At 41.7% G+C, this 12,488-nt stretch overlaps 1 protein-coding gene across 1 annotated transcript; it reads right to left on the minus strand.

Moving 5' to 3' along the window:
- Window positions 1-739: 739 nt before the first annotated feature.
- On the minus strand, window positions 740-6,006 carry LOC311051528 (glial cell line-derived neurotrophic factor-like; the record flags this gene model as incomplete). The annotated part of the gene is made up of 5 exons (XM_084066105.1): window positions 740-3,136; window positions 3,590-3,729; window positions 5,219-5,522; window positions 5,723-5,738; window positions 5,921-6,006. The coding sequence occupies 5 exons, from the start codon at window positions 6,004-6,006 to the stop codon at window positions 2,852-2,854; spliced, it is 831 nt and encodes a 276-aa protein (XP_083922231.1). The 3' UTR covers window positions 740-2,851.
- Window positions 6,007-12,488: the final 6,482 nt, after the last annotated feature.

Consider the following 12,488-nt stretch of genomic DNA (forward strand, 5'->3'; position numbering starts at 1 on the left):
ATAATGAATGTCAAAGACATAATGAACGGGGACTTTTGTTGTTGTTCTTGCATAGTTATTTCTGGACAATGCAAACAAGAAGAATATTTCGGATTGCATTTAGAGGACTTCTTTGAGTGACTGGCACTGAATACGATAATTCTATGGAATTGGTTTGGACAGCTGTGAGAGAACACACACACACACACACACACACACACACACACACACACACACACACACACACATTTTATTATTATTTTTCACTCACTCATACAGGTACAAGCAGCTGTTGGCTGACAAGACAACTACACAAGATAATAGTAGAGCTAATAGTGGATTGGAAAGAAAGAAATATAACAAAATAAGATAAAGTAAGATAGGAAAAGGGTTTAAAAGTAAAAGCAGGACACACCTTTTAACTTCTGTAAAGAAACACCTCAGCAGCAATGGGGGATGTGCAAAAGGGGAATAATTTATTCAGGTATGTACATGATCTCTATACATCCGTATATACGCACGCACGCACACACACGCACGCAGGCATGCACACACACACACACACACACACACACACACACACACACACACACACGCGCACACGCAGGCATGTACACACACATACTGTATGTATAACAAATGATGAAGAAAGCACACAGGTAGATGTGGAAAGGCATCATAACTTAGGTTATCTTTATTATAGTCAGGATAATACACTTTATAGCATCATATAACATCCATGCCATATTATAACATACCATTTATAATACATGTACAACAGTCTCTCTTTTGGCACCAACTAGTTTAATAAATAACAGCTTGCCTATCTGAATAAATAAATATAACTTATTATTACTCTGTGGTTTATGGGTCATAAATACACGTGCTGCTGTCATACAGGCAGAGACTGGGTTTACAGGGCAGCAAAGATCTAGTTTCTTAGTCTTTATGGCCCAGATCTGATGTTCTGCATGGCTAATTGTGTGTGGAAAAACCTTTAACCGATCCATTCCCTGTTTAGACAGCCATCAGATCTGGGCCACATTCAAACATCATACATTCTGTTCCCATATAAATGCAGCCTTGGAGGCCATGGCTGATGCAAATATATACCTATATACAAATGTCTAGAGAGTGTCCCCCACCTATGGGAGTGTCCCCCACCTATGGGAGGGCCTGTGAGAGTATCTAGAGCTCTAGAGAGCACGCTGCTCTGACCTGCTATGTTTGCTAACATACCATCTGTGATGAAGGATGTGGCTCTTCTACTGTAGGTGCAGTATCCCACCAGGAGCCCAACCATTCCCTCTGACTATTCCATAATACTGTCACAATAGAAACTTTATCATGTTGTGAAGTAGAGGTGGGAAAAAAATCTTTAATTTCAGTGAACGAACGATTTCGTTCATGTTCACGGCAATGATCCGTTCAAATGATTCGTTCAATTGATTCGTTCAATTGATTCGTTCATGTCTAGTGAAAAACGACTCAACCGCACCGCTGTCTGTCTGTCGCGGGAACAGCCCGCCCTCCCGTCCTGTGTACTGGGGGAGGGGACGGGGGGCATGAACGAAAACATGAACGTAAAAGTTTCAGGAAGTGAACAAGTTTGTTCATGTTCACGGCAATGAATTACTTCTTTTGAACAAATCGATCATGAACGACCAATCACTTGTCAAGTGATAAACAAATCTTTTTGATTAAAGACTGACAGGCCAGTACAGCATCTCAAACATGGCACATACCACAGACCGCTTCTGCTATACCTCCCAGTAGATGGTAGGCCCTGCTTTGGGCTATGGGCCAGTACCATGAACATAGCACAACTGCCACATCCAGTAACGCACGCTCCAGTAATGTGTGCCGTTAACGTCTTTCTTACACTATATTGTCACAGGGCCCGCCCACTCCAGATTGTGTTGTCTACATGTGTAGATGCTTGTTCGATCCACACATCCAAAAGCACATTGTTATGTAAAGCTGAATTGTGTTATACTTTTGATTGTCACAAGGTTTCATTGAAACATAACGCTCCTGGCCAATATGTCCACTCGCTGGCCATTCATTTATTTTCTTTCTTTCGTTCTTTCTTTTGTCTGCATTTTACCAAAGGATTTCCTGACTCTAAGCTCCTCTTCAGGCTCTTCTCTCTCAGCTGCTCACCCCCTCCCATACTGATGCTTCACCCTATAGCTGATTAAACAGCCAATTGATCAGTATTAGCTCAGTTTGTCTCACGTTGACTGCCGTAATATGTCAAAGTGAGGGGGAGAGCTGGCTTGTTTATTGACAACAGCATGATTCCTCTTGTTTGTCAGCACACTGCAGCTTTAATATAGTAGTGCCTGATTATGGACGGTACCCATAGTCATAATCCTTGGTCCTGTGAAATATATGTAGTTTAGCAGATGGCTATAGCAAGGTCAGAGAACAGAGGTGAAAGTCATATGAATCCACAGTGTTGAACAAAGCATTCCTGCAGCTTCTTATGGCAATTGCCTGGCCTTTGGTTTAATATTATGATTGCACGCTTTGCTTTACCAACAGTCCAGAGAGGAGTCATTATTTCATATCCACATTGGTGAGACGACAGCTGCCACCTCAGTAGCTGGTAGTGGTCAGCTAAACTTTGGTATGTTAGCCATATCCCAAGGCCCTCTTAGGTTCTGTGTGGTAGCACATGGTAGATTTTGGTTTAGTATTCCACGTTTACAATCCAGTAATATTTAGTCTTATAGCACTTGACTTGCCGTAGTGCTAGTGCATTATGTCACAGCTGACATAACAATTGTAACAATTCTTTGTCCTTCCCATTAATCCATTTTAGTTTGGGGACTCAAAACAGTGTATGTTTTAATGATAAAATACTATGTCATACACAGTCACATGCCTGTGCAGAATAATTATACAATGTCTGAAATTTATTGTTAATGTCAAACACCCCAATGTTCTCGTATTTGACTGGCCGACAGCAGGGGGCGCGTTCCCTCCGTGACACGCCCCTACGTGTCCATTTCTTCATGATGAGGTCATACAAGCGGCGCTTTGAATGACACGAGCCACTGCAGTAGTGGAAAGGGATGGTCTCGTCGCTAAGGTACCCAAGGCCCAGTTCACTGACAGTCAGCTGTGCCTCTCGAAGTGCGCATAGCCGACCCTACAAGGAGAAAGCAAGATGTCAGACTGCTGGGAAGAACAGAACCCACACACTCATATGCTCCAATATAATTTATTCGACGACATTTCGAGCCTGGGCTCTTCATCATGTTAAACTCAGTTTGACGTTTCGAATAAATTGTGTTGGAGCATTACGTGTGCGGGTTCTGTTCTTCTTCTCTATGAACCAATCTTAACGCAGCACCCCAAAAATCATCAATCAGCAAATTCAAGAAAATATCAAGAGGTCCGTCCATTGAACCAGTGGGACTGTGTCTGTTGAGGTTTTGAAGTCAAATCAGGAAAATTGTCAGTTTTTAGTGTTTTCAGTGTTTAGTGGACGAGCTTGCTGATTGATATGACATTATTCAGCCATGTAGCCTTCCGAAATATGGGAAGGTAGACAGCAACTGTGGATATTGCTTGCTCAAAAATGTCAAGTCTAAACAATTACCTTCTTGGTCTTGCCACGGCCGCCAGCACGCTTAGGCCGACGCCCAGCCTGATCAGCCTCACGACGCTGCTTCCTCGCAATGAGCCTGTCAATCAAACTCTTTAACTCTGCCTCGGTGAAAGACTGGAACATCTGCATGACTGTGGAGAGAGGAAAAGCTGAAAAAAATCAGTAAATCTAGTCTATAAATCAAATCTATACATTTCAACTGTATTTAGAGCTTTATACCAAGAACTCGGTCACTCACTCACGTGTGCGTGCACACACACACACGCACGCACGCACACGCACGCACACACACACACGCACACGCACACGCACACATACGCGCACGCACGCACGCACGCAAGCACGCACACATGCACGTAAGTACGCATTTTCTCTGTCTCCTTCTTTTGCCAGAGTGTGAGGTCAGCCTATAAAGCACTACAAATATGAGCTGTGACCTATAAACACACACTAAGCGAGCGCTCCTCAGCCAACGTTTTGTATGTGTGAATAAGTACTGATTGAGGGTCGAATTACATGAGTCTGATGAGCTAAGTGATTCTGCTGGAAGTTTTGGAACCACTGACCAACCTGAAGCTACAACAGATCAAGGCACATTAAAATTGCACACAAAAATGTATGGGGAATCTTGATAAAGAAAGATAAATTGTAACAAATGGACATTAATAAATTCCTTGGTTTGTGAATTATCCAGTGTATTATGAGGTAAATCGTTTGAGTCAAGATCTGGAGGATTTGTTTGTATCAAAGTTTATCCTCTCACAGCTGTGTAGACAGGGAAGGAAGCCATGATAATTATCAGAATAAAATGAAAGCCAAAACCTTTTATTCCTGTTTAAATGCAAGGGATGCTGATTTGACCATCTGTTTAGCCCCATTAATGCATTTTTGTGGCACTAAACAGGCAGACAAAATGACATGAACCTAAATTAAACAAAACTACGGTAATCTAAGCTAAGCTAAATGGAATCAAAGTCAAGCTAGCCCAATAGATCAAAGGAAACAAAACACTTAGACATTTGCATTCACATGGATGACATCACTGTCTCTAGACTTCATGATCACGTGTGTGTGTGTGTGTGTGTGTGTGTGTGTGTGTGTGTGTGTGTGTGTGTGTGTGTGTGTGTGTGTGTGTGTGTGTGTGTGTGTGTGTGCACGTGTGTGCACGTGGCCGCGCGTGCATTCGTTCATTCATTCGTTTGTTTGTGTGTACGTATGTGTACGTATATGTGCATGTGCATGTACAGTATGTACTGTATGTCTCAGTGCACCATCCATTCTAATGTTAATGTACTGCTTTATCTTTAATAGGATATAAGATTACAGCTATATTAAACTCTGGTGGGCTTTCATCTAGTATCCTATCTTTAACGTGACCTCAGCCAGTCATGAATGTTACAGCTGAACACACTGGAACCTTCAATGATAGACAGAGAACTAATTGACCTTATATAGGAAGCAGATAAAAGATCATAAAAAAGCAGGATTCCAAACCAGGCAGTGATTTGGACTAATGTTGCTGCTTGGCATTAATTTACTTCAGTGATGTGACAATTTACTTCAGTGATGTGAAAAACAAAACTAGAATTTCAACTAGAAGTTGGCAAATCCATGACTTACATTCTGACAACAGGGAGCTCAGACCTCCTGCAGAGCGCACCTTGCGCCTCCGTAATGACCTCACTGAAGAGGAGTAGGGAAAAGAGGATGATAATGAAGGCGATGATGAAGATGAAGAAGAAGAAGAAGATGATGATGATGATGATGATAACAAGGATTCCCAAGAGGGGAGGAGACTGTGGTTCCTTGTTGTGGTAAAGGGGCTTCTAGGCAGGAGGCAGCAGAGGGCGGCACCACATATCACCAAAGAGATGACTGACAGCTTCCATAACCTCATCTTAGAAGGCTGGGGAACATGGACACTCTGAAACCACAGAGAAAAACAGAGAAAACACAGATACTGGATCAGAACAAAATTACACGGTGACAGAGTCCTTTGAACAGCGGTCATCATGTGTGACAAGCTTTTAACATTCAACATAATTACATTTGCCCTCGACCTTTGACTTTGAATCTTCTCCTTGCACCATCGCCACTTTCTATAACTCAAAGTTATATGTATACCACCTTAATGGAGTTGCTGCACCGCAAGGATCAGATTCAAATTGACAAGGTGGAGACATTCCAACTCCACAGGAAAATCCTCATTGTCAGTGTAACTCTGGCCCTATGTTGGGGGAGGCGTATTGGCAGATTGACAGTTTCCGGAGGTAAAGGGGTATGTTATTCCCTGCCGGTGTGTGTGGTATTTTCGGGTCTCACCGTGTGCTGGTGGAAGGACAGGTGCAGTGGGGAGTGTTTGCAAAGCAGCAGCGCACTGCAATTTTGGGGTCAATGAGGAGGACCATGATATGTGCTGTCCAAGATACGCATTTGTCCATTGCTATTTTCGGCACACAGGCGCTTCCCGATACTGAGTGTAGACATCTACCAAAATCCCACATACATATGTTATTGTTATGGTTGTCTGTTTCACTTTGGTATATCTCTCAAGCTGGAAAACAAACTTGTGCATGTTCTTAATGCATTCTATCCCACACGAGACAATGGTTAAACGCGTGTAACCCCAAAAAACGGTTGTGCGTCATCATGACGCATATGCACAGAGAATATTGAAGGCATAATATCCTCTGCTTTTTTGGACTTCCAGGCGCAATAATATCCATATAAGTTTCTCCTTTATAAAAGGATTACTGACATCATTGAACCATTTTTAAGGTGCTTGTATGTACAGAGGGACGTGGGGGTGGGGGCTGAGGGGGCTTGAGCACCTGCCCTTTGACCCCTGATGTCCAAAGTGCGCTTTATCAAAAAGGATATATATATATATATATATATATATATATATATATATATATACACACAGTGAATTTCCTTTTCACCTTCACCTGACACAGTGATGTCACGTTCCCTCCAACCTCTGTTATGCTTTGCAGCTGCAACCACCATGTGCAAGCACTCAGCGTTTAGATGGTGAGTTCTGAGTTTAATTTGTGTGACTGATACTCCCTCCCCCATCCATAAATTGTTGCTTTTACACTTTTTTTTTGCAGATTAAATCCATAAATTGTTGCTTTTACACAGTTTTGTGCAGATTAGAGATTTGGACAGTGTCAAACTTTGCATGCACGCTCCCAGTAGGCCAAGGAAGAACCTCCACCCCAATTTCTTTCAAATCTGCTGCATGGTGGCGCTCAGGGGCGGACTGGCCACTGGCAATATCACAGTGAATAGGTGCTTTATCTGTTCAGTCTTTAGACTTGGCAACTATAATGAGCTGTGCATGGCTTTAACTCACAATTTCCCAAACATAGGCATAGACATTAAAAATACTAATTTGTAACGTAACCACACAGGGGTCAGCCCTGATGTATGTTCCCTCAGCATTTATATTTTTTTCCACATCCAAATTATGCCCTATATGTTCCCTCAGCTCTATGTTCTCTCATGACATTTTTTCCATCCCAAATTACACTGTATGTTTCCTCGGTCCTATGTTCCCTCATGAAATACTTTCATCACAAATTACAGTATAATTGCTTCCAAAAGTTCCAAAGTTTGCGGGTATGGTCTATTTAAAAAAAGAAAAGAGCAAAAATCATGAACGCATTGTCAGATTGACCCCAACTTTTAATGACACATTGAGGGGACTCTAAACGATGCAGAGCCAAAAGTCATTTAACTAATGCTACTTTTTATTGCAGAAACCAAATTAGGCTTCGGTAGCCATGTGAATATGAGCGTCAAACAGGGTTTTGATATTCCATTCTGTTAGCCTGTAATTGGCTTCCATTATTAGTGGGAGGGGTGCATTTCTTACAAAAATGCCATATGTCATGAATGCAACATCCAATCAACTCCAAATTGGAATCACATGTTGAGGGGCCACTAAGCACTTCCAACAGCACTTTCACTTCTGCATAGGGGCCGCCACAAATGTGAAAAGTTGCGCCGTATGTCTATTTCTCCCCACAGCTTTCTAGAGTCTGCCTTGATGGCTGAAACGCATAACTTAAGACCCCTGTAACGGTCTCTGCACGGCCCTGGTCTACAATGTTGGTCAAATCCGCCGACTTCGGAACGGTCGCCACCAGGTATTCTTTTCGTAACCTCAGTAAAACTATGCCTAAACCTAACCTTATTCCTCACGTCAGTTCAGTAGAACTATGCCTAAACCTAACCGTAATCCAAAACTTAACATCAGTAAAACTATGCCTAAAACTCAACTTATTCATAATCTTAACCTCAGTAAAACAAATACAAGAATACAAGAACCGCTGGGGGCCAGCGGTCCTTGGAATAATATGGGGGCGAGTGTGTTTTAGGGCGAGTGTTCCGGTTACCGTTAATTTAACTGAGGGATAATCACTAAGGATTCCTCTCTTCCAACTCTATGTTCTTGTTTCTCTCTGCATTGTTCTTTTTCTTTCTCTCCCTCCCTCAAAATAATTTCCAATAAAGGCAAAACTATACCAATAGTACAAAGTAAGACCCGAGTGTTCATTTGTTTTGTTAAAGTGGAAAATTTGTATTAACACAGGATTCTGCTGTGTAGCCTGACTATAATAGATATAAATAATGCTGGAGGGCCATAAAGGCCTGGGCAACATCATCGTTAACACTGGATTCATTCAGCCAGAACAAAACAGTGTGTACTTGGCTCCTCAACGTCTACTTAGGGTCCAGTTAATCTGGGATCAATTATGAGCAAATAGAGATCGGTTAGATTTACACAAAACAGAGCAATCGGACTTCTAATCTTTTGCGACAAAGTACTGATGTCAAAATGGGGAGAAACCACATAGAACCCGATTTTCCGCTTGTTTACAGAAATGAGAGGACACGGGATGGATTTAAACAATACATTAACAAACTTGTAATAGTTATTGTAATAATAACGTATACATGAGGGAAAATGACTAATTTTACAGTACATACTGAATATACAGTATATATATATTGATAGCTTTATTTTTCCCTAGTAAATACCGGTCCATATCTATCTGTCAGATGTGAATTAATTACACCAGTCAACGGAGGAAACTTCTGGTTATAATAGTATTTGGGTTTATTCCAGAAAAGATCTTACAAGCTACGGAAAAGCATAGTTCCAGATATATTCTTCTGAAGTTTAAACAGAAATACAGAGTTTTATACACAGTGTGGGTTTACGCCTTCCGTCATCACGTCAGCAGTTGTCTGTGGCCCCATCTTTTTTTTTTTCCCCTTGCCAACTGGGTTCACGGCGACCTCGATACTGTACACAATTCCGAGATTAACCTACTATCTTAATATCGTTGACTTATACTAGGAGCCATCAAACAAAAACAAAGTTGCAGGCACTGCCTGAAGTTAAACCAAATTGTCACACTGCGTATATAGTGCGTAAATACCCCCGCAACACCTCATAAGAACTAAGGAAGTATGAACAGTCAGAATCATATGAGGTGTGGAGTCAGTAATCAATAGTGTAGATGTGATGCTCCAATTGTTGTGACGTCAGGGCTCTCAATACTGCACATTGGTGGAGGAGGAGGGGCCGCAGGGCGACCGCACACATCGCTGAACCAATGGTAGCCCACGGATGTTTCCTCTGGGGATTTACAATCTGCCCCTCTATGCCACATATGATCCGCACTACAGGGTCTTCACTGACCGAGCCACGGCCCCACTGACCCTCATGACGCTACGCCACTTATATGAGTTGCCAAGTGGCCGCGGGCGCAACGTGGGCGTGGCCGCGGGCTAGACGCGAGCCCCCGCGTAGCGGGGGCGAGCTTCTAGTAATAATAATGGGAGAATAGGGGGTTAGAGCTGGTGGAGACAGGTCTGCTTCTCTCAGGCTTCTCCTAAAATCTGGCCAGGGCAGGGGTTTTATAGCCTCCTGGAGGCACCGGGCCCAGGTGCTTTCCAATGAGTAATCAGCCCCACCCTGCTCCCCTATAGGACAAGAGTTAATGCACAGCATCACACCCACAACCACCCAGAAGAGAGAGAGAGAGAGAGAGAGAGAGAGAGAGAGAGAGAGAGAGAGAGAGAGAGAGAGAGAGAGAGATTATATATAATTTAAAAGTGACGTTTCCCCTTTGTTTTACTTTCTCTTATCATCTTATACAGTATATTTCTATGTGAAAAATTCATAGTGATTCATTTTGTATGTAACTTTAGCACATTTTGTGTTATTGTTTTTGTTTCTGTTAAATTGAGGTTGTTTCTTGCCACTCTTTGCACAGAGATTGGGCGAGGTTGGATAAGGTGGTTGGGGACGACAGAGGTGTGTATGCACATGTACTATGCATGTAAGTGCGTTAAGATGTTTTCCAGATTAGGAAGCTGTAAATTGACATCTGCTGAACACTCAGCCTATGAGAGAGAGAGAGAGAGAGAGAGAGAGAGAGAGAGAGAGAGAGAGAGAGAGAGATGCAATATGTACTGTATGTATATGTAATTATAGAGGAAGGAAGTCAGAGAAAGCAAGAGAAATGTATGTTTTCTATTAGTAGTTTTCACTTCTGGTGTGTATTGTGTAGGAGATATTTTAACTTCAGATGTTATTGAAAAACATTCTGCTGAATTCAATAAAACAGCATTTAGTAACAGTTTTAGACTCACTGATTCTGTTATTCATTACTGGCAGGAATTTAATAGTATTATTGAAGCGTTACAGAGTTTTGTGCGTGCGTGCGTGCGTGCGATGCTTTTTCACATATGACATTGATAAGTGGTCTCCTGTTCTGCCTGTCTCTGTGTTTACATGTATTTACTTGCAAACACAGTCTACATTCAATCATGGCTCATGTGTTTTTTTTGTTTAGATTGTTGTTAGAGCTCATTTGTCCCATAAATGGTTAAAGATCAGATATATTGAAGCTTGAGGAAAACCAGCCTCTCTCTCTGTCTCTCTCTCTGTCTTTCTTCTTCCCTCTTCATCTCCAATACTGCTCTCGTTCTTTCTCTCTCTCTCTCTCTCTCTCTCTCTCTCTATCTCTCTCTCTCTCTCTCTCTCTCTCTCTCTCTCTCTCTCTCTCTCTGTGTGAAAGAGTTCTCTAAGGATTTATGTGCTGCGTTTTCAGAGTAAATGTACAGATTGACAACCCAAGCCTTACGTTGTGCTTTTCTCTCTCTCCATCTGGGTATCTGTCTTTCTCTCTGTTTTTCTGTCCTGGTCTCTCTATATTACAGTCACATATAGATTATAGATGTTGTTGTTCACCCACATATAATCAAATAAATACATACATACACCCATGGTCAGGGTTTGTGAAAATGCATTTCCACTTTATGCAGGAAATGGAATAAATCACCTTGATTGGTATTTATAAAAGCTAGAGTCTGGAGGATTTCACTTGTGTTTGGGTGTGTGTTTGCATGTGTACGTGAGTGTCACTTCACATGAGTGTATGTGAGATTGAGACAGCTTGACAATAGCACTAAGAGCAGAGTGTTCCGGAGGACTCCAAGGGTTCCGCTGTAAAACTGCAGTCAGCGTTCCGCTATAGAAACTTTCTCAGACCACAAGAACAATGGACACTAACTCACAACATCTGTCCGTCTGTCTCTCCCTCTGTCCGTCTGTCGAAATTGTATTTATGAATCCCACAAGCAGTCCCAGGACTGGACGCAAAGGGGAATGCTAATTGTAAATAAACAATAGTGAGTTACTCATAAACATCTCAGGCTAAAACAGCCCCATTAAAATGTGTGTGTCTCACTAAAAGCCATTCCTTTAGCACTATTTACTATTAGGGACAAATATTTGACATAAATATGAAATTCTTTGTGAATGGCCTCAGTAAGACCTGTTATAAAAATCCTGTTGCAATAAACTTTTCATCACCTCAGTGTTATTTATACCAACAAGATACAGTATCAATGGTGGTTTCAGGAATATTGTTTCAAACATCCAAATTGAAAACAGAGCCCCATAGCCTGTTTTTTAACCTCTATCTATCCGGGGCTAGATTTGAATAACATGAATGCTATATTTATTTTATTTTTGCAGAAATACTCTGCCACAGTCAATCCCTTAGTGCTGCATCAAATAACACACTGAACACCTACACCTAACCTTCACTATCGCTGACTGTACCAACACCAGGGTTTCAATAAGGAAATAGACTGAATGGTCACGAGATAAGCGCTGTAAGTAACCAGCTCTTCGTTTGCACATGAAATGGTTGGACCACACAGACAGATACAGTAGACAGACATATTGGAGTACATTTATCCTAATTTGCTCACTATAGGCATTTTGTGTATTTGTCCATTGTGTTTATATATTGAAATTCTTTTATTGGAAATAACCCCTTGAGATGTACAGTACCATCTCGTTTTCAAGGGGGTCCACATGTTTCGTGGTTTGTCTTTTTGTTTTGTATGCGTTGCTGGGAGAGCAGTATAAGAAATGCGTGAACGTAATTTGACCATTATGTGTAGGCTGTTCCTGATCTGTTTGATGTTTAAAAAATAAAATGAAATTAATTAATGAAAAGAAAATATTTGAAAAATGACATACAGACTGCACAATATGTAACTCTGCTGCACTCGTTTTACGAACTGTAGCCTATACTGTAAGTCTTTGTGAGACAGACGTACCTCATTAAGTCCTTCTCCTCATTATCTTGCCTTCTTGTGAAATTTTCTGTAAGAGACGCTCATCAAAACCGAGGGCTCTCATAGCTCTGTAAATATACTTTCAATAATTTGAAGGGCCTCATCATGATGAGGAAGTGCGGCGATGGAACTTTTTCACGGATGGGTAAACATGGGGGGGGGGGGGGGGGGGGGGTGCGGCAGTAGCAATAAGCAATTATTCTGTTTTCATTTAGGT

This window comes from Gymnoscopelus microlampas, assembly GCF_963454915.1.
Source record: "Gymnoscopelus microlampas genome assembly, chromosome: 9".
In the NCBI taxonomy this organism is placed as follows: Eukaryota; Metazoa; Chordata; class Actinopteri; order Myctophiformes; family Myctophidae; genus Gymnoscopelus; species Gymnoscopelus microlampas.